General features: G+C 39.8%; 2 protein-coding genes across 5 annotated transcripts; both read right to left on the bottom strand.

Annotated features, from left to right (window-relative positions):
- Positions 1-4,385: 4,385 nt before the first annotated feature.
- LOC119791545 (claudin-19-like) lies at positions 4,386-8,011 on the bottom strand. Its single transcript, XM_038297697.1, has 6 exons — positions 7,863-8,011; positions 7,053-7,299; positions 5,091-5,255; positions 4,905-4,986; positions 4,720-4,833; positions 4,386-4,529 (listed from the first exon to the last, which is right to left on the bottom strand). Exons 2-6 carry the CDS (start codon positions 7,267-7,269, stop codon positions 4,436-4,438), a joined length of 672 nt encoding a protein of 223 aa, XP_038153625.1. The 5' UTR covers positions 7,270-7,299; positions 7,863-8,011; the 3' UTR covers positions 4,386-4,435.
- Positions 8,012-12,859: 4,848 nt separating this feature from the next.
- On the bottom strand, positions 12,860-21,147 carry LOC119791530 (presenilins-associated rhomboid-like protein, mitochondrial). Of its 4 annotated transcripts, none has more exons than XM_038297679.1 (10): positions 20,991-21,147; positions 19,557-19,755; positions 19,342-19,482; positions 19,215-19,263; positions 17,168-17,263; positions 16,936-17,085; positions 16,792-16,862; positions 16,616-16,717; positions 16,435-16,532; positions 12,860-13,436 (listed from the first exon to the last, which is right to left on the bottom strand). In XM_038297679.1, the coding sequence occupies exons 1-10, from the start codon at positions 21,065-21,067 to the stop codon at positions 13,319-13,321; spliced, it is 1,101 nt and encodes a 366-aa protein (XP_038153607.1). In that variant the 5' UTR covers positions 21,068-21,147; the 3' UTR covers positions 12,860-13,318. The 4 variants fall into 4 exon arrangements, with proteins under 4 accessions (XP_038153607.1, XP_038153606.1, XP_038153605.1 ...); XM_038297678.1 differs by having other exon boundaries at positions 19,557-19,758; positions 20,991-21,137; XM_038297677.1 differs by having other exon boundaries at positions 19,215-19,482.
- Positions 21,148-22,176: the final 1,029 nt, after the last annotated feature.

Here is a 22,176-nt window from a genome sequence, read left to right as displayed (position 1 = left end):
GTCTGGGTTGGACAGAACACCTCTGATGTCATCACCCTGACCACAGGCTCCCTTCAGGGCTGCGTCCTGAGCCCTATGCTCTTTACTCTGATGACACATGACTGCATCCCGAGGTTCGCCACCAATCACATTGTGAAGTTTGCAGACGACACCACGGCGGTGTGACGACAACGACCTGGACTACAGAGAGGAGGTGGAGCAGCTGGTGGAAAGGTGCAAAGATAACAGCCTGATCCTGAACATGGGGAAGACGAAGGAGATCATCGTTGACGTCAGGAAGAACCGTCCTAACCACACTCCACTGGTCATCAACGGCTCAGCTGTAGAGGTGGTCAGCAGAACCAAATTCCCAGACACCCTCAGCTGGGCCGTAAACACCACCTCACTGGTCAAAAGGGCTCAGAAGCCCACCTGCCCCCACCCTTCCTCACCATCTTCTACAGAAGCACCATAGAGAGCGTTCTGACCAGCTGTCTGACTGTGTGGTGTGGAGGCTGCAGCGCCTCAGACTGGAAGAAGGTGAGGAGAGTGGTGAGAACAGCAGAGAGAATCATCAGGGCTTTTCTTCCATCCATTAAGGACATTTCCTCCCAGCGCTGCGTGTCCCAAGCCTGTAACATCATCAACGACCCCTCACCGCCCCACCATGGACTGTTCTCTCTGCTGCCCTCTGGGAAGACGCTTCACAGCACCGCCATCAGACAGCTGAACTGTTGAGAAAACTCTAAATCCCGTCAGACTTTGCATCAAACTGACAACACCAAACCAAAACACTGCATATTTGCACCATATCTATTTAATGCTTTGAACTTCCATATCAATGCCCCTTTTTTTTCTCCCACACAGTATACATTTGATCACTGCTACACTTTAAGGAAAGGAAATTTCACAAAAGCTTTACAAAACGACATAAAAGTTGTCTAAGTCAAAGTGAACACATCCATTCCAAGAAGCATGGTGGTGGCAGCATCATGCTGTAAGGATGCCTTTTTTAGCAGGAAGGAGCTAAACATCAAGCCAAAAAAGTTATGTCTTAGATCAGAGCAGAAGGGTCAGAAGGGCCAAGTTAAAACTCTGACCTGAATTTATTTGAATATATGGCAGGACTCAAAAACAGAAGTTCGCAGATGTTCTCCATATGATATATGGAAGTATATGAGGAAGTTTAATTCTGCAGCCAGACTCACAGGGGCTGAAGAGAAATTCACACCAAACCTCCCAGATGTTTATCAGTAGGAGTTGTTGAAACCCATGTATAGGTTTCCTTCTATTTCATGATTAGGCAAAACTTTACGTTGGTCCGTCTCATGAAACCTATTCAGATTTGCAGTTATAACAAGAAAAAACATTAAAAAACTATGGGATGTTGACTCTTTGTCAATGTGCTGTAGTTTTGCCAAAATCCTCACTAAATCCCAAATTCCTGCTGCTTAATCACACAGGATTCCTTTATTCTTCTAATTATGTGGCCTACATGCTTATGTTATAGTCAGACCAAACAGACCAAGAACTACAGAGAAAAGGCCAAGAAATTTAGAGCCCGAGACCAAGACATAACCAAAACTAAGGTCTTGGTACTCCTTGGTCTCGGTTGGTGTGGTCTTGGGTAAAATACTACCGCATACCAGGATCTGTACCGCTGGTCCTGATAAGAACCCGATCCACACAGATAACAATGCAGAATCCTCCCCTTTTCCTCCTCATTGGCCAGGAGCTACAGCTGATCCAGAGGCAGAAGGTGGGCTATGAATTAAAGAATGTGAAGAACAGAGCGACCTACTCCTTCTGCAGAAAGTATCTGTTAGTCGCTGAATTAATGCATGTTCCTGTTTTCATGTGATAAAAGATTGAAACAAAAACACACTCCTTTCCTCTTGGTGTGTCCTTTGGGGTGGTGGCTGGATTAGATTTCCCTCCATTAAAACCTGATGAGAGATTTCTGGAGCCTTCAGCCGCATGGACCTTCGTCCTGCTGCTACAAACTGCAGGTCTGCAGGAACCGACTGAGAAACGAGAAAGGAAAATGCCTCTTTCCGTCATCTCTTTAAAACACGGTTTAACACTGACTGCGTTCTCCAGCATATTGTCTTTTGGCAGCTCGACTCGTTTACATTAACTCCAAGATTTTAGACTGAATGCAATGTCTGAAAACTGTGTGATGAATGCATAACAAAATAAAAACTTGTAAAGTCCCTTTTGCTCCTAAATGTGATTTAACCAAACACTGAAACTTTTTGGAAATGTTTTATTTTTCTTGCTGCTTCAATCACTCTGATATACAGAGAACAGTGTGGTGAGGTTTGAGGCCAAACTTATAGGGGTTCAGGAATCTGCACTTTGTTTCCCTCACTGCAGAGATGACGGACAAGCAGACGAGACCATACAGGAGCTCTTATCCATTAGGCTGTTTGCAGATGATGTTGTGATATTCGGTTAGCAATAAGAGGATGAATTAGAAAGATGAGCTTAAAAAAGTTCAGACTAGGCAACTGGACGTGAAGTTTTCTAGAAGATGTTTCACCTCTCATCAAAGAGGCCTCTTCAGTTCTAACCAGTGGTACACTGGAAAAACAATCTAGAAATAAGTAAGAAATTCTTAAATTAAGATTATTTACCCTTAATTTGAGTAGGTAAATTAGATGATTTGCCAATTCAATGAGTATTTTAACTCTTAAAATAGGATAATTATATACAATGCACTTGAAATAAGACAATGTAATTGTGTTTTCTTATTTTAAATGTAAATTGTCTTGTTCCATTGGCAAAATGTCTCTTTTTTCACTTTCTCAATTCGAGAACAAATGCACTTATTTTAAGAAAAAAGGACTTATCTAGATTTTGATTTTTTCCAGTGTAGGGACCACTGACACTGTAGGTGTCAGTATTACACCTACAGTAACTGAAGAATTGTTAGTTAAATCTCTATCGTTTTGCTCTCTCTGCTTTTCTCATAGTAGCTTCGCCTCGTTTGTTCCTGCTTAGCTGTGACTCCATCCTGGAGAGAAATATCAGCTGTGCTGCTGCCATCAATACCTTTGTTTATAGATGTTTGAGATTGGCTGGTTTTTCAGTGTAGTCCTGTTTCTCTGACCGTGATTGGGTGGATGTGCTCTCTTTGTCCTCTGGCATTGGAGCTGGCTCGGAGCTCGTCTGCCTGGCTGTGTGTTTCCTGGACGGGGTCGCCTTTTATAGCTGCTTTATGTATCTCTGCTTCTGTCTCCTTTAATCCCAGTCGGCCTCGGCAGATGGCCGCTCACACTGAGCCTGGTTCTGCTGGAGGTTTCTTCCTGTTAAAGGGAGTTTTTCCTCTCCACTGTCGCTACAAGCATGCTTAGTGTGAGGGATTGCATCTGAGTCAATGAGTCGATGTAATCAACTGGTTTTCCTTAGATGGAAACTTTGAATCAATTTGACTGTATGATCTGGTGAACTGTAAAGTGCCTTGAGATGACATGTGTTGTGAATTGGCGCTATAGAAATAAACTGAATTGAATTGAACTGAAGAAGCCTCTTGGATGAGAGGCGAAATGTCTTCTAGAAAACTGCATATACAGTTGCCAAGACTGAACTTTTTCAAGCCTGACCATGACCTGGAAGACTGACCATCTTCACTAATAAATTAGAAAGATAAGAAAGTCATTTGTGGGAATCAAGGGGATGTTGCAAAGATAGGAAATCTTGTTAAAGATGGTTAAAGATGATAGAACTAAAGGACTGTAAAGGATGAGATTGAAGATGTTAAAATTTCGATTAAAAAAGGGCAAAAGTAGACAAATACAGAACAAATACACAACATCTTGTGTGTTTTAAGCGGATGTTGGATACAGAGCCGAGAAACAGAAGAAACTACATTGAAGTTTCATGGAAACAGTGGAGTAGGATCTGTAGAGCGCTGGATTGAGCAACCATGTAGCACTGTATTTTTTTTATTTGACTTTTTGTTCATCCACACAAAAACAATAAAAGAAAAAGAAATTCAATGCAAACAATGACACTGATATATATTCATAAACCAGTCTAAATACAAACCCTTGTACCCTGCATGGTTTATACATTTTCCAGTAGGATCATAGATCATTATCTGCTACCATCTGGTGACCAGAATGCCAAACTACAGAACATCTAAATTAAAAAGACAAACAGAAGTTTAAAGTGAAAAACTATAAATCACAGATATCGGTTCCTAAATTTACTTTTCACAATAAATAAAGGAGCTGCAGTTGTTCCTACAGCTGTTCCTCAGTCTTTGCCTACTGATTTAAATGTTCATGGCATTAACAGGCTTCTGTAGAAATGTATCCTGTATTGAGTATATATGGTATAATAAAAGCATGTGTAAGTGAAGAAGGGACATTTAATGCCTATTTAATGCCTACAGGGCTCCATCTGGATTTGAAGGAGATGGTTCTCGGTTCTGCAGTCGGATCAGCCGGGATCAGACATAAGCTTTGGAGCTGCTGCTTTCAGAGGCTGGAGCTGCTTTGTAGATGCTCTGACCTCCGCTGGTGTTGGAGTAGTAGGAAAACTGCCTGCAGGAGAGCAGATGGGGTATCAGAGGACAGAAGAGGCATGGAGATGAAAGGGGCTTCCTTTCCTTTGAGCCCCTGGGTTCACCATCTCAGGGTAAAGGGAAAACCTCCAGCCTTCTTTTACAGACATGCAGGGGTGTTACAGTGCCCTCATGTGGACACAGCTAAGTATTGCATTCAGTGAGTTTACCTTGCAGGGGGGGTGGAGGAGCTCCTCCTACAGCTGCAGCAGAGCAGAGATCCCCCCAGTATGGCCAGGCTGGAGGAGGTCCAGCCCAGGTATAGACCAGTTCCCAGCTCAAACCTGCAGCACAAACACACACAGTTACAAACAGCAGACACACACAGGAACAGACAGCCCTGCAGGACACTGACTTCAGGCCACCATGGAACGGGTCGTGGAAGTCGTTGATGACTCTTGCAGCATACCAGGAGACTGCAGTCAGGGTGAAGACACCTGAAAAACAGGACAAAAAACAGAACTGAGGCTTCTTTTCTTTAGATGTTTCCTCTCATTCATCCTGACACTGTCCAGCCCTTCAGTCTCTAGGGATCTCGTACCAGAGAGGATGAACAGGATGCCTCCACTCAGGGCGATCTGCTCCTTGACCTTCTCAGACGTCCTGCCGATCTTTGTGCACTTGAGTCCGAGCACAGAGATGATGATGGAGGCCAGGCCGATGATCAAGGACATGATCATCAGAGCTCTGCAGGCCTGGAGATGACCTGCAGACGCACACAGGAGTCTTTATTATGAGGCTTATTATGGAAGAGAGAGCAGCTGTAAGCATGCAGAGATCTGACCAACAGCAGAGGAGAACATGCTTTAGTTTGGCTGTCTTCTGTTCTACCGCACAGACCCCATCATTGATGGAGCAATAATGATAATTATGCTTTTAAAGTCTTCATTGTAATTCTAGGAGGTCAGTGTTAGAACCTAGAACTTTAAAATAGCAAGTTATAGAACATTAACAGGACATTCCAGAGTCCATTTTAAAGTTTTCTTTCAGAGCCTCCATACTAGATGTAAGAAACCTTTATAAATAGAGGTTATCACATTTATTATGCTTTAAAAGCCAATTAATAGAGTTTTCAGAGCTTTGTTGAAGTCTAAGAGCTGTAATAAAACTTTCAGAACTTTCATTGAATCTTTTAAAGCAATCGTTTAATATTTAGGAGAGATGAGGCTGTAGAACCTCTGGATTACATTGAAAATTCCTCATTTATAAATAAAATGCTTCAGAACATTTTTAGTTTGTTTTATCTACAGTTTGAACAACTTTTTTTTAAACAAAGTTTTGCAATGGTAATAAGTTTATAATAATCAATTGCAGCAGTGACATGTACGGCAAGCTAAAAGTGCCACATATTCAGTATACTTAGTGGTGATATTTTTATTAATTAATATCAAAATATCAATGTTGTTTTGGTAAACATGAAACAACTTTATATTTTTTTATTATGCTAAATAAATCATAATTTATTTATTGAAGTTATTAACTATTAAATACAAAACGTTTATTCATGACCTTTTATTGTTTTTTTTGTCTTTTGCTTATATATATATATATATATATATATATATATATATATATATATATATATATATATATATATATATATATATATATATATATATATATATATATATATATATATATTTATATATATAACAACCCCTGGTAGTAGTTAACAGTTAGCGTTAGCTTTTTTTCTGATTTGTGTTTGGGAAACTAATATTTTCATTATCAAATGATGTGTTAAAAAAGCTGTTCTTTGTTTTGCTGCAACCATCACTGTTTTGTTTTTGTTTGGTTTATATCAAGTTTATAATAATCAATTGCAGCAGTGACATGTACGGAAAGCTAAAAGTGCCAAATATTCAATATACTTAGTGGTGATATTTCCATTAATAAATATCAAAATATCAATATTGTTTTGGTAAATATGAAACAACTTTATATGTTTTACATATCGTTTATTCATGGCCTTTTATTGTTTTTTTTTATCTTTTGCTTACATATATATATGTATATATATATATATATATATATATATATATATATATATATATATAAAACCTCTGGTAGTAGTTAACAGTTAGCTTTTTTCTGATTAGTGTTTGGGAAACTAATATTTTCGTTACCAAATGATGTGTTAATAAAGCTGTTTTTTGTTTTGCTGCAACCTTCACTGTTTTGTTTTTGTTTGGTTTATATCAAGTTTCAAATACAATCCTTTCCATCTGACCTGCATTGTTATGATGGAAATTAGAAAAGAAAAAAAAACTTTTATTCATTAGTTAAAGGCTTCAAATATGCAGGGCTTCTTTTTAAACTGAGAACAGAGGAACTCAATAAAAAAAAATAAATAAAAAAAACAGGAGCAAGAATATTTTTTCTTACCATCTTTTTTGCAGCTTTGAGGGAAAAAGAAATTTCCAGTATGTCTGGGGGAGTTTAGGTTATGAAAACTCATTACTTTTGATTATTACAGACCTCTTTATCTGAAGGGTTTTCTTACCTGGCAGGCCCAGCACCGTCTTGAACCTGCTGCACTGAACGGACCCCATCGCCGTGGCGGCACAGCTCATCCATAAGCCCTCAAACTGCCAGGAGCTGGTGGTGACCGTCTCCGCCTGACTCCTCACCTTCCACGTCTGAGAGGACGTACAGCTGGACTGCAGACACCAGGACACCACACCCAGGAACAGACCCAGAACCTGGAGGCACACCGCCATGCTGACTGACGTCCACACAGAGACACACACCTGGAAACAGGAAAACAAAGCCAGCTTCCAATGTGCTGCTGTTGTTTTCTGCAGTTTGCCTCAGGGTCTCCTTTCTGCTCTAAAATATATTGAACTTAAAATGAATGGTTTAAATTTGTTCAGAGTCATCTCCAAAACTCTGATCATTTCCAGCCGAAGGCGGCAGCTTCCCTGAGCCTGGTGGATAAATGCAAGCAGATGTTTTTCTCTTCCTATAGTTTTTACTAGCATGAGATGGATCCGGAGTGGAAACCTGTAATCTGTTCTAGAAAAGGTTACGATCATTACGAGAAGAAAGAAACCAGGTTCATGAATATCTTGTCAAATGTGACCTTTCATATCTTCTTCAGATAATTTCCACTGAAATGGGAACTTTTCTGGAATAATCCCAAAATCAGGAACATTTAGGGTTTAGATCTGTTAACTGATATCCTGTGTTGTAATAAGAAGCTCTGCTTTTCCCTCCAGATTTGAAGTTAAACATGTGAGGGTCTCATGGCTCCTGCTTCCCCCTGATCCCCTCACATCCTGGTTTTATGCTAATATGTTGGATTATTTCTTACCTTCTGCTCAGACTCTAAAGTCGGTTGATGGTCTTGGTTCTTTGAGGCGTTTGTGGGCGAATATGAAGCGCCTCTGAGCTGATCTGAGGTCTGCTGGTGTCCGAGGTCAATGAACTCTGGGAAAGGCTGAACACACAGACCAGTATCGACTCTCAGGGAACCCAGTTTCACCTCCCAAGCTCTCTGACTCACCCCTGATTTCAAATCTTAGCTACATAACCCATTTATTTTGTTAATATTCAGTTTTCCCAACGTTCTGGAGCCCAGTTAGACTTTTTCCTGAAGGTTTTTACTGAATATTTATTTACTGAAAGTTGTTTTCTATCAGTTCTATCTTCCACATCATCATTTATCAATGTTTTTATTACTTTGTTTTATTAAAATGAATTTTACTGTTATTTGGAACCCTGTTTGTTTTGTGTGTTTGTTTTGATGATGTCATTCTGGGGGTCTCCGCTGTTCCCCAGAGGCGGTTCTGGGAAGTGAGCAGGTTCTGGATGAGGACTGTGGACCCGCTTGGTGCTGCGGTCTCTAACGGTTGCTGGACTTCAGACTCTTGTTTATCGAACTGACTCCATGTTTACACGCTTACTCAGAGGTCTTCCACTGCTGAACGGGTTTCCTGCCATCTCCATGGAAACGTTCCCTCCGCTCCAAGCTCATCCCCTGGGTTTGGTGTTTGGTTTGGACCTCTTCAGCACCACTTTTCCTTGATTCAGTCCAAAAGAAGCTTCAAACTGCATCAAGCAGGAACTTGGATCTAATTGGGTCAATGCTTCGATCCATTGTAAAGGTGTTTAACCATCAGTTTGTTTGTCTGTTCCTGCAAAGAGAAAATGGGTTTAATCTAAGTCAAAAATATATTTCATTTGGTGTCTTTTCCCTTCATTTTAACAGTAAAGTAAAAGAATCTGCCAAAATAAGATGATAGAGATTACTGTTCATTATTTTAGGCCAACCTATCTTATTCTGTTTTACTAACTTTAAATTTACCAACCTACTAAAATCAAGTATAAATGCACTTATTTTAATAAGTCTATTTATTTTCAGTTCACTTTTTGTGGTGTGTTAAAGTCAGTGTCTTTCTGAAATGCAGTCTGTTTCCATCTCCACACCAGTACGTAGACTTTTCTTTCTTCATTCAGCCCCTCAGTTTTACAGACAAGCTTACATCCAAATTCACTCCTATTAGATGTTTGTCTGCAAACTGGAACCTGTCAGATATCAAATGTATGTAGAGGCCGGGCATACCCATAGTAGTCAGTTTCCAGCAGCAGCAGGAATGGACAATAATGGGAAATATGCAGTGATGAGTATGAATTCTGGGATAACTACATCTATCCGTTCTTTTTATACCACCCTGTGCTAACATTAAACTGATTAACTGTCAGATTTTTTTTCTCTTTATAGCTTAATTGATAGTTTTATTTATAATAGCAGTTTCCATGGTTCATGATGTGATTCTCTGATTTTTGTGCATTCAATTCAGTTCAGTTCAATTTACTTATATAGCGCCAATTCACAACACGTCATCTCAGGGCACTTTACAGAGACAGATCATACAATCAGATTGGTCCAGTTTTCTATCTCAGGAAAACCAGGAAATTGCATCGACTCATTGACTCTTCAGACATCCCTCACACTAAGCATGCTTGTAGCGACAGTGGGGAGGAAAAACAACCTTTTAACAGGAAGAAACCTCCAGATGAACCAGGTTAAGTGTGAGCCGTCTGCTGAGGCCGATTGGGGTTCAAGGAGACAGAAGCAGAGATACTAAAGGCAACTATAAATCAGCTCAACCAGTCCAGGGAACACACAATTAAACTGACAACCACTGAGATGTTTTTATGCAGAAAGGGATGACAGAGATCACATACAGTTAGTCACAGTAAAAGAAACAGGCTCTGCACTCCAACATCTGTATAAAAAGGTAGAGCAGCTGCCCAGCTGATATTTCTCCAGGATGATGTCACAACCAAACAGGAACAGATCAGATTAAGTTACCGGTACTATGACAAGAAAAAGTAGAGATAATGGGTGGAACTAACAAATATTTCAGAACAGGAGCAGAATGATGAAAAAGGGTCCCTATGTCCTCCAGCTGTCTAAGCCTATAGCAGCATAACTATAGAGATAGCTCAGGATAACCTGAGCCAAAGACTGTGAGTGCTGTTCCTTTAATTCCTACAAAATATTCAAGTCTTTCTAAAAGAATAATATGGTGTCACTGAGATCTCACAGGACAAGTACAGATACAAGTCCCTTATCTGCGGATAGGAGAATATCATTAGTGACTTTCACCAGAGCTGTTTTCAGTACCATGATGAGCTCTAAAATTGTTGTGTAACCAGTCACACACTTCTTTAGCTTTGTCGGAAAAATCTGTCTTATGACATCCCTTCTAATGTTTTCGTACAACTGCTGATTTTCATTTTATGTTTTAATTTAAGTATTCACATGCCTGCAAGGTTACACAGTATCTATGTCAGAGGGGTGGTTTTATTACAATTAGGGATTGTAAACAGAAGATAGTTTGTTCCCATCACAGCTCAGATTCATTTCTTTCAAGGTTTATTCAATATTTTACTGTTTTCTTACTTTAACTTGGTTTTGATTGACTATATGTGAAAAACCTTCACAGCTTTTAGCAGGCTTTAAGTACTTAAGGAAATCCTGGATGACCTCAATAGGCAGGAAAATTAGTAAAGACTGTACATATGTTTTCCCTTGCAAGGAATAATAAATCCAGGCATGAATGGGGGAAAAGAGCATCTTCATTTATTGTTAAATAAGATGTTTTTCCATCACCAGAAGCAACTATATTCTCAAAAATTTGAAATAAGAAAGGAAGATTAGATATAGGTTTATAATTGACCGAGTCATGTGGGTCAAGAGACAATTTCTTAAAGCAGGGGTCACCGATTAAAAATCAGTGGCATCCAAATAAAGAAAATAGAAAACCAGTAAAGGTCTGGAGACATTTTAAACTTTACTCACTGAAATAAAAAGAGGTGTTTATGCATCCATGTTATGCATTGACTTATTAAATAAAAGATAAATTAAAAAATAGAAAATGTTTCTATTTTAAAATCTAAAGTATTTTTTTTGTAGGAAACAACAATCGCTCAGTTTGGTATACAGACAATTTCCTGATTCACATATTTCATAAAATACCTGAACTGACCTTTTGTTTTTCATTTTTCTGGCTTAATGTTCGCAGTGGGCTTTATGCTGCCCTGCAAGGCTTTAAACCTGGGTTTGAATGGAGACTAAGCCATTCTAAAGCACATATAAAGGAGCTCATTTTGAGCCTGGATCCATATTTATTTTTTATTCTGTTCATGGTGGAGAATCCTGCTTCACAGCAGCAGGTTGAGCCAAACATCCTCTAAATGTTCAGGTTAATTTTTGAGCACACCATTTCACTTTTCTTCCAGCAGTCCACACTTTCTCTGCTCTCTTTTTCTCATCTTCTTTTCCTTCTTTCCCATCACCGGGCTTGCCACAGGTTTGCCTGCTGTGTCTAAAATTAGCAGCAGCAGCAACCCAGACTGACAGCAGCTCATTGGCTGATTTGTATCTCATATAGTCAGGTCCCGGATGTGCTGGAGGGCTTTACCGTACAAACAGGAGAAGCAGCGCAAGTGAAATTAGACACAGTGAAATTACATGCAGTAATTTATAAATGTTTTAAATCAGGTGGGTCCAGATCCGGACTGTGGTCCGCTAATCTGTGACCTCTGTTTATTAATCTAGTTAATTACAGCTACCTTAAATAAAAACATATCCCCGTAACAGAGATAAATTAATCACATCTTAAATGTTTAGGATTATTTTTATTGGTGTTGTGCGAGTCTGTTAAACTCTAATATTACCATGGATGTCTTCTCTTTTAGAAACATGTATGATGTGATGATGGGATGATGTGGCTTATTGGATTTGAATGAAGTGCATTTTTAACCGTGTCACATTACCGTGTTTATGTCACATCTGTTTTCATGTCTCATGGTTATTTAATAGATATACATTGTTATTTAAAGAGTTTGTCCTGAGCAGAGATGGGAAGTAACGAAGTACAAATACTTGGTTACTGTACTCAAGTAGATTTTTCTGATATTTTTACTTTACTACTTATTTTTATGGCGACTTTTTACTTCTACTTCTTACATTTTTACACAAATATCTGTACTTTCTACTCCTTACATTTTAAAAAATTGGCTCGTTACTTTAGTTTTGAATCATTTCAATGGAGTTACCGTTATTTTTCACGTCATCAATACCAAATTCAATCTAATTGGATGGGAATCTACGTTGCATTTGACGCACCACTACAAGATGAATCGACAGATTCGGCGGTATTCATTGGCGGCAAATCATTGCAGCTTGGTGGTGGTGGCGTTAGCATAGTAGCATGGACGACGAGATGATTGAAAATGAACACAACGGAGATCTAGTCCTATTGGCAGACATCCATTTAAAATGTAGGCAACGGCATGAAAAAAGTGGTTTCTACTTTTACACTTTAAGTAAATTTACAAGCCTGTACTTTGTTACTTTTACTTGAGTAAAGAAGTTTAATCAGTACTTCCACTTTTACCAGAGTATTTTTTAACACAAGTATCAGTACTTTTACTCAAGTACGGAAAGTGAGTACTTTTGCCATCTCTGGTCCTGAGTGATCTCTTCTCAGGAAAGAAAGCTTATAGGTGTAAACACAGAGCTTTCCTTAACAAAATGGAGGTGGAAACCAGAGCAAATAAATCCTTAAATAACTTGGAACTGGATCTAACACAAAGTTGAAGGTTTGGATGAAGCCATTACACCATCCAGGGGAACCACCAATGTTGACTCAGCAGTTTCTATCCATCAAGGTCAAAGCGAGAACCGAGCGATTGTGGTTTGAGTCACAGTCAAAACAACCGATAAAGGTAGAAAAGTTCTGGTAAAGCGGGCTGCTTCTCAAACCTTATTAAAAACCACTCAGTCAGAACACAGGGCGCCTTTTAGAATCATCCTTTAGATTTATTTGAAAGAAAATCAAAGATAAATAAAGAGCAGAAAAGCTGAGAAGACACAGAGCCTCTGACCAATCAGATCATTGGATCCATTTGCTCCTTCTGATCTCATTGGCTACTTTTTCTTTGGGTTTTTTTTTTTGTTGTTGTTCTGCTCTAAAATATACAACAAAAAAATTAAAATCTGTTTCCTACAAAGTAGAACCTTAAACTCCAGCTTCAGGGATTAGCTGAATCAAAAGTTCTGTAATCTTCTTTAAATAAATACTCAATCAGGAACCGACCAAAAACAGTTTTTGGTGTAAAAAGCATCAGTTAAAGTCCATCAGGAACATGGACCCACGTGGTTCCTGGTTCTGGAACATATTGAGGTCTCTCTGTACATTTTATACATGTTTCTCTATTAGTGCTCAGTTCCCACAGTTCTGATGGTTCTGGGTCCTACACGGCGCCGCCTGGTCCGCCTCCACCGCCGCTCCGTGTTCTCAGTTCGTGCCAAAGCTTGACGAAAGGTTCTCTGTTCTTCCAGATCAAGTCGTTACCAAACAGGATGTACCATCTGGGGAGAGACGCAGCGGGTCAGAATAACCGATACATTTCATTACCAGGTTCTACAAGTATAGATTTATTCCTTACAGATCTAATCACGTTCTGATGAGCTAAAACTTTCAGGACGCAGGTCCTTCAATCAAACTGGAGCTATAAGGATCTGTTTGTCAGAGGGATATTATGGGCCCACAATTTTAACTGGACTCAGGTTATTGCTGTAAATCCAGGGATGAAACTAAAAAGTTTTCAGAGTAACGATGATGTTTTCTCAGATTTTATACTTTTAAAGAAAATAGAAACCATTTCAATTTTTAAGGGTGGGCTTAAAACTTTCCTTTCTGATAAAGCTTATAGTTAGACTGGCTCAGGTTATCCTGACCTATCTCTATAGTTATGCTGCTATAGGCTTATACTGCTGGAGGACTAAAGCCGGGCGTACACTGTGCGATTATTTTCAATGGTTGCACGCAGCTGCTGCTCACACTGTAGGACTAACCGCAGGGTTTAGTCCTACAGTGTGACGCTCCCATGCGACCTGCCTGCTCACACTGCACGACTAAAAACCACGTCGGACTCGGCTCCACAGTGAGATGGAGCTGCTCTGACTCGTCTATCTAGAAGCCAAAAAAATAGAAGGGGAATATGAAGCTCACTGCCTTGGCAATTTTCTGAAAAGAAAAGGCGGCGACGTATTTGGAAAAAAGACATTGCTGAGCAAACGTGGCTACTATGGTCTGTCAATTTTACAGACAGAACTACATTTCGCTGTTTGCACCCCTGCAATGCTGCTGTGTTTACGGAAGAATCCTTCTTTGCGCACTTAGCGATTGCCTCACTATTCCTGATCAGGAGGTGGTCGTGAGAGGCTGATCGCCCCTCGTTACCCCCTGTACACTACACCACTCACAATGCACGATCAGGCTGAAAGTCGGCCCGATTGAAAAATACTCACACGACTGGAAAATCGCCCCGAAAATCGCACAGTGTACGCCGACTATAGGGACCACTTTATATGATTTTGCTTAATTCTGTCTCTATTCTCCCACTCTGCAGTATTTGTTAGTCCAACCCCTGACTTTATGTTCTCTCTGCTTTTTCTCATCATTGCTGCTTCATCTGGTCTGTTGCTGTTTGGCTGTGACATCATCCAGAAGAGAAACATCAGCTGTGCTGCTGCCGTCAAAATGATAAAGTTCGGCTTGAAGTTAAGAGACGGTGATCTGGGCGTGCAGGTGGCGCACTGAATAGCAAGCACAACCCATGTACCCAGGCCTTAGTCTTCGACAGAGATGGGAAGTAACGAAGTACAAATACTTCGTTACTGTACTCAAGTAGATTTTTCTGATATTTTTACTTTACTACTTATTTTTATGGCGACTTTTTACTTCTACTCCTTACATTTTTACACAAATATCTGTACTTTCTACTCCTTACATTTTAAAAAATTGGCTCGTTACTTTAGTTTTGGAATCATTTCAATGGAGTTACCGTTATTATTTTTCACGTCATCAATACCAAATTCAATCTAATTGGATGGGAATCTACGTTGCATTTGACGCACCACTACAAGATGAATCGACAGATTCGGCGGTATTCATTGGCGGCAAATCATTGCAGCTTGGTGGCGGTGGCGTTAGCATAGTAGCATGGACGACGAGATGATTGAAAATGAACACAACGGAGATCTAGTCCTATTAGGAGACATCCATTTAAAATGTCGGCAACGGCATGAAAAAAGTGGTTTCTACTTTTACTTTTATACTTTAAGTAAATTTAAAAGCCTGTACTTTGTTACTTTTACTTGAGTAAAGAAGTTTAATCAGTACTTCCACTTTTACCAGAGTATTTTTTAACACAAGTATCTGTACTTTTACTCAAGTACGGAAAGTGAGTACTTTTGCCATCTCTGGTCCCCGACGCGTGCAACCCGAGTTAGAATCCAAAAACATCGAGGCTATTGCAGAAAGCTTTTTTTATTATTTGTATTAGAAAATGTTTCATTTCTGGATGGTGATTTATACAAGTTGCATAATGTGTTATTAAATAGAAAAAAATATACTCTATGCTTTTGCTCAGATTTATGTTTTAAAAATGTGGAATAAATCAGTACCAATGTAGAAAGACAGAGTACTATCAATATTAATATATTATATATATATCCAATAAAATTGTCCAATTCCATTGAAGTACGATGGAGAACTTTGTATACTGGGTAATGTAGGCAAAGGAAACGGTTTAACCTATAACCTCTCACAGCCAAACTTGTAAACACTGGTATGTTTATATTGGGCTACAATATGAATCCAGGCTTTTCCCCCTGGTCCCAATATGTTTATATGCTTAGATAGATTAGATTAGATTCAACTTTATTGTGATTACACAGGTACAGGTACAAGGCAACGAAATGCAGTTTAGGTCTAACCAGAAGTGCAATAGCAGCAAGTACAGGATAAATAATGGTTCCATAAATCGCCGCAAAATAAATAATAAATGATATAAAATGCTTTTATTGTAATTTTATTTTTTTTGCCATAAACATGCAGCTTTAATTCTGATTTTGTTAGTAATTTGTTCTTCATTTTGTTCATTTAACGTCCTAAACAATTTTTCCTGGTTTTATCCAAACGTATTCCTCAATTTTAACCAGATTTTTATTTCTGGTTTTCTCCAGATCAGTATATTAGATTTATGCATTGTTTTTCTCCTTCTTTTGAGTTCTGAATAACGCTTGAACAATGATGAAGCAACATCTGGATGAAGGAGACAACCTCCGGACAGATGAGAGCTAAGCAGCGATGTTGGATCATAATGAACCGAAACAAACAGATGCTGTGAAAGCATGATGGTGGAGGGCTGATGATGTGGGATTAATTAAAAGCCACTGATTTACAGGTGGTTTAAGTTATTTAGTGCTTTAAATGATTTGCATGATGAGGATATTTCAGTTTTAGTGAAACTTAAAATAAAAAAAATTTATTAAATAAAAAGAATCAGGGGAACAAACTCACATTCCAAACAAAGCTCCTCCTAAATGAGCAGCGTGGTCAAAGAACTTCCATCCCAGCACCAAACCTGCCGTATCCATGGCAACGATGGCCTTCAGAGCCTGCAGACCGAGGGAGAAACGGAGGATGAGGCGGCGACAGTGGATCAGACACAGCAGTTGATGGAGTGGGCGGAGTCTCTTACATTGCCAGCGGTGAAAGTGAACATGGGGAGGAAGATGATGGCCAGCCTGGCTTCTGGCATTTTGGTGCAAACAGCAGCCAGGATGGTCATGATGGCTCCAGACTGAAGAGAAAAACAAACATATTGGAGGTGTCGTGGACTCCTGCTGGAGGAGGAAAGGAGAAGGCGCTGCTCACCGCTCCAAGAGACGGGCTGAACCTCCCTGTGGCCGTCTTACAAACGTAGCTAACGAACGTAGAGATGACGCCTAAACAGAGGAGAGGAAGAAGAGGTCAGAAACGTCACCTGATGGAGTCTAAATAGAGCCGTGAAGGACAGACCTGCAGACAGGTAGACGGCCATGAACTGCTCTCTGCCCAGCATGGAGACGGCGCTGGTGGAGAAGCTCCACAGGACGTACATGTTGGCGGCCATGTGGAAGAAGGAGAAATGGCTGAAGGTGGAGAGGAGCATCGGAGAGCAGAGCGACTCTGCAGGAGGACAAAGCAGAAAACGGCGGTTACTGACAGCTAGGTATGCTCCAGGGGGTCAGAGGTCAGGGAGGAGACTCACTGGAGGCGGGGTTGGAGGTGAAATATCGGACCATGAAGCGCTGCAGAGAGGGAACCCGCCAGCAGCAGAACACCACGGCGTTGGAAGCTATGATTCCTGAAGGAGGAGGAGAGAAAAGCTGTCAGATCCAAAAAATCCTGGAAGCAAAATGTAGAAAAACTATGGAGTGAATGTTGCTCCATTATTAGATTTTTGTTATTATTAGAATTCTATTGACAAATTGTGTTCTTGGTTTGAAGCAATAATGGGAAACAATTCACTCCATAAACATCAGGATATGAAAAACTGAAGCAAGTCGGATCACCCCCCCCAGTTCCTCCTGGTTAATCAGGACGGAACAGGTCAGGTCGAGTCAGTGCAGCTTCTAACTAGGGCTGCAACAACGAATCGATTAAATCGATAAAAATCGACTTTTAAAAGCGTTGGCAACGAATTTCATCATCGATTAGTTGTGTCGCGCGATTATTGCGTCATCCGCCGCGCCGTCATCACTGCCTCTTGACTGAAAGAGGAAGAAAAAAAAATATGGCAGAGCGAGTCAGCGCCGCAGGTGCAGTGTTGCCAACTCAGCGACTTTTCAGACCCCTCCAGCGACTATTTTTCAAAAAGGCGACTAGCGACAAATCTGGCGACTTTTTACGGTGTCACTGGCGGCTTTTGGAGACTCTTAGTGAAAGCATGTATCATTCCTACTCTGCCGTGGGGCGCCTCCCCCACCCCAACCCCGTTTTCCCGCAGGAGTCCCTCTCAGCGCTGCAGTGAGAGCCTCAGCGTCCAGACTGCAAATGAAGCGCGCATGCACCTGGATTGACGGCGCAAATTGATCACAATAATTAAAATAGCCTGCGCTTTGTAAAGCGAAAAAAGTGATAACATGCAACTTTTTTCAAAAGAAATTAACATGGCACGGAAGCACCATGTTTGTTTGGTTTTAAAGGGGAAACGTAACGTTAGTTTCTCAGGTAGCTCGTCTGATGCTTTCCTTACCGTGTTAGTAGGTTACAGACAGTGATAAGGTTGGCTACTTATTTTGGTTTTAATTTCATTTGAATTAGCTTAAGCAGCGCGTACATTTACTTTATAAATAAATTAACTTGCAAATTATGAGGGCAAGGCTTTTAAAGTTTAAATCTTCTGGCAAAGATAAAGTAAAGAAGATCCTGCAATTTATGGAAGTAAAGCAGAATAAAATCCAGCAAGATCAGTAATATGTCAATTAATTATCTGCCACATTCCCATGTAAATATCTGTCTTTGGAGGATGTGTTTTTTAGCACCCCTAGTTCTCTCATTTTTATTCCAAATACAATTTATAATTTGAATCACAGGGCTATTTTTATCTCTATGGTTCAGTATTTTCTCAAGTAGCAACTTTAACTGCTATACTTTCCTGTCTTAAAAGGCAGAACTCTTCTAGTCTAAAAAAACCTCATTTGTTGAAATGGGGGGACCTATTGTTTGAACCCCTTAGGGGCTTTAAAAACAAAAATGTCTTTTTTTGCGCCTTATGAAACAAAGTACCCAATATTTTGTGGATGTACAGCTACATTTCTCATGTAAGTTTGCGTAGTTTTAACACAAACATTTATTTTTCATATTGCACCAGTACAGTTTATGAGCAACCTGTACTTGTTTGTTCTGTCTAAAATGTTTATTTTGGAATAAAGAGGTTAATATAAAAAATATTTTTTGTCCGATTCATCGATTAATCGAAAAAATAATCGTCCGATTCATCGATTTTTAAATAATCGTTAGTTGCAGCCCTACTTCTAACCCAACATGGCGTTGGGTTTCAGTCCAGCCACCAATCAGAGATCAGATTAGATTGCAACTCAGAGCAACGCTACAAACATTCAGCTCAGTCCTGAAGTTGACACGATACCGGACCACGGGTCGATCAATGGAACAGCTTGAAACCGGCCCAGTCCTCGTCCAGGTCAGAGAACAGCAGGAACTAAAGGTTCCCTGCTGAAGCAGGACCGGACTGAAAGGTCCGACGGACTCAGAGAGGAATCAAGCTGAGCAACAGAACCAGGACCTGGACTCACCTGTGACCGTCTTCTGGCCCTCAGACAGGCTGTTCCACCATTGGTTGATCTGAAACACAATCAACCAATCATTATCCTCCCACACCTCCTCCGATTCTACTGATACAGTAAAGCTGAACTCGTTTACCTCCTTGCGGACGTCTCCTCGTTTCTGAGGTCGAACCTTCTCCAGCCAATCATCTCGCAGCCCGTCAAAGTAGCTCTGGACTCGGGACTTGAGCGACTCGTACTGCCAGATGGCCGCCAAGCCGAAGGAGCTACCTGTAAACTGACCTGGAGTTAGCACCTGGTCATGACATCACTGATGAGGTCATCACACTAGGCCAGGTAAACTCCCCCTACCCCTACGGTGAAGAGGAACGGCCGGACGAGTCTGCCAAAGGGCCTCTGGGGGGTGACGGGAGGCTGCAGGGGGGCCCGGTTCTGGAATGCAGCCTCAGAGGACTCGGTGTGAGCCGGAACCGGATCCTCTGGCTTCTTTGGTTCTGGTTTTTTGGAAGCTTTCCTGAAGCCACTTCTCTGCTGGAAGCTGTGAGGCCACCTGCTGGACACACAGGTCAGAACCTGGTCTGTCTGCTCAGCAACAAAGAAACCATCTCAGTATTCAGACGCCTCTAAATGATGAAACCTTTTATTTACAGCTTCTTCATTTTCAACATAAAAAAACAATCTGTAACTTCCTGTTTGTAAAACAAAGGACATTAGATAATTTTGTGCTCCTATTATTGCAAGACACAAAGTTTTAAGAATTAATATGTGCAAAAAAAGATCCAGAAATGAAACACTGAAAAAGTATTTCAAAGTTATTCTCTCAAAAAAGTTTACATTTATTTTTTATTATTTTTCCCGAATTGATTTGACTTATTTTACATTTTCAGCTCAAATGTGAATGCAATTCATGACACTAAATCTGAAAAAGTAATACAAATTTAAAAAATATATAATGCATTAAGAAAAAAGTAAATTATTGAAATAAAACCTAAAAAAATATGAGAACTGAATCTGGAAAAAAAAAATTTAAAATAACACCCAGCAAAACATTTTTTGATTAAAACATCTGTTTCATTTTTGAATAGCTTTTTTTTTTTTTTTCACACTCACTGCATACTGATTCAAAGCGATTTGTTGGTCACAAAATGTTGGTGACCTAAGACTTTATTTAACATATCTGGTCAAATAAACACATTTAGGTTATTTCTATTCCAAAAACCTAAATAAGACATTTAGTTTTCTGACTAGTTGCTAACATAGGAGTCAAACTCATAACTGAGTCCTTTGTCATGTGATATTTATCATTGTTTTCAAAATAAAAGTGTCAAACAGCCTCAGATGGAAATATTTTAATTTGTCTATTATCTAGGTGGGTTTTGATGCTGCAAACAGCAAGAAGAAAGTCAGGGCAGAGATGGCTTCATCTGACACCAAAAGAACACGAACAACTAGTGAGTTTTAGAGGAATTAGCCAGAGCTGCTAATGCTAACTGTGACTCAGGAAGTAAATAAATCACCTGTTTATCAGGATTATTTTCACATGAGCTTAAGCCTAATTAAAATTTTTTTGCAATTAAGTGTTTGTGTCACACTTGTTTGAAATGTTCAGATTTAATTAACTTTGCCAAACTAGGAGCAAAACATTGGCAGCAAACTGTCATCAACCTAACTAGCTGTACCAAGCGGTCCTTGGTGCTAACTCATGCTATCAGCTGCTAACTCCTCGCGCCGGAGCTCTAGCCGTGACCGGCTGCTTCTCCTCCGGGATGCCGGGTACTGACTGACCTTCCTCCTCTCACGGAGCACAGAAACGGGTCTCCTCCGGTCAGCCTGCAGAGCACGGAGCAGCTTCTCCAGGCCATGTTCGAATCTGACGGTCACCGGTAGGTCCAACACTTCCGGGTCAGAAAGGAGACCGAAAGCCAGGGCTCAGAGGGGACCACAGCGACACCCAGTGGATAGAAGGTGACAGAGCACACCTGGAAAAATACAAAAATAATAAAAGGTGTAATTAAGACTCACCCTCACATCCGTCTGGCATTTCAAAATAAGAAGGCATTGATAATTACAAACAATATATCGCTTTATAAGACCCAAACTACACATTAAAGGTGTTTTTAAGGAAGAAAGTTGCTTTAGTGAACGAAAATATATGCCTAATTAGTTACAATTTCACAAAATGAAAAAAAAAGCTCCAATGTTTTCTTATATCAAAGAACTGACAAGTTTTTCCAAAAGATTGACTTTTTTTCCTGAGAACTGAGGATGTCCTAAAATGCACATCTTACATGATCCTAACTCTACCATTCACCTTTTCGTTTTGCCACTGCAGGACAGTAGATGATATTTCAACTACTGTTCTTCTAAAGAAACTATAAGTCTGCTGACCACAAGAGATACTTTTAATCCCTAACAAATAATTGATAGAGGTAAATACACAGAGTGCTGAGACATTTATTACTAAACCTACTAAGCAAATCTGTTGATAAAAGCTGATTTAATTGATTGCTGTGACTTAAAATCAGTGTGTAGTTAAATCTTTTCTGATTGTTTTAATTAATTGCTTCCTTTTTTCACATATAATAAAACAGTGCTTAAAAAACACTCTTTTACTCAGTTTATAAATATTCACACACTAGTACATATATTAATGTCTACTTTTCAGATATTCCCACCAGGGGCGCCGTATGGGGGCGAAAGGTTAGGCAGATTCTAAGGGTCCTTGACTAAGGGGGCCCCCAAAAGAAGAGGAAAAAAATTAGTTATATTTTTCAAATTTAAAAAGAAAATCCAGCTCTAAAATAAATAATCTGCATGTTCTCCATCGTTTTTCAGGTGTAAACACTGAAAAGCATGGATATATGAATAGGTTTATGCCATTAAAATATTATATTATACCATAAATACATTATATTATATCATATATTATACCATTAAAAGACATCTATAAATCTTGATCATTGTGCACCCT

Source organism: Cyprinodon tularosa, unplaced genomic scaffold (genome assembly GCF_016077235.1).
Source record: "Cyprinodon tularosa strain WSP-4 unplaced genomic scaffold, ASM1607723v1 ctg394, whole genome shotgun sequence".
In the NCBI taxonomy this organism is placed as follows: Eukaryota; Metazoa; Chordata; class Actinopteri; order Cyprinodontiformes; family Cyprinodontidae; genus Cyprinodon; species Cyprinodon tularosa.
Note: the sequence above shows the minus strand (reverse complement) of the source record. Positions and strands in the feature narration are given on the sequence as shown.

Excerpts from the sequence above, each read along its gene's own strand:
- LOC119791545 (XM_038297697.1), bottom strand. The coding sequence starts at position 7,269 with ATGGCGGTGTGCCTCCAGGTTCTGGGTCTGTTCCTGGGTGTGGTGTCC. Across the intron at positions 4,987-5,090 it reads CATCCTGTTCATCCTCTCTG|GTGTCTTCACCCTGACTGCA; the intron begins GTACGAGATCCC and ends CCTGTTTTTCAG. Across the intron at positions 4,530-4,719 it reads TCCTCCACCCCCCCTGCAAG|GCAGTTTTCCTACTACTCCA; the intron begins GTAAACTCACTG and ends GCTCTCCTGCAG.
- LOC119791530 (XM_038297676.1), bottom strand. The coding sequence starts at position 21,067 with ATGGCCTGGAGAAGCTGCTCCGTGCTCTGCAGGCTGACCGGAGGAGAC. Across the intron at positions 17,086-17,167 it reads CACCTCCAACCCCGCCTCCA|AGTCGCTCTGCTCTCCGATG; the intron begins GTGAGTCTCCTC and ends GTCCTCCTGCAG. Across the intron at positions 13,437-16,434 it reads GGAGGAGCTTTGTTTGGAAT|ATGGTACATCCTGTTTGGTA; the intron begins GTGAGTTTGTTC and ends GTCTCTCCCCAG.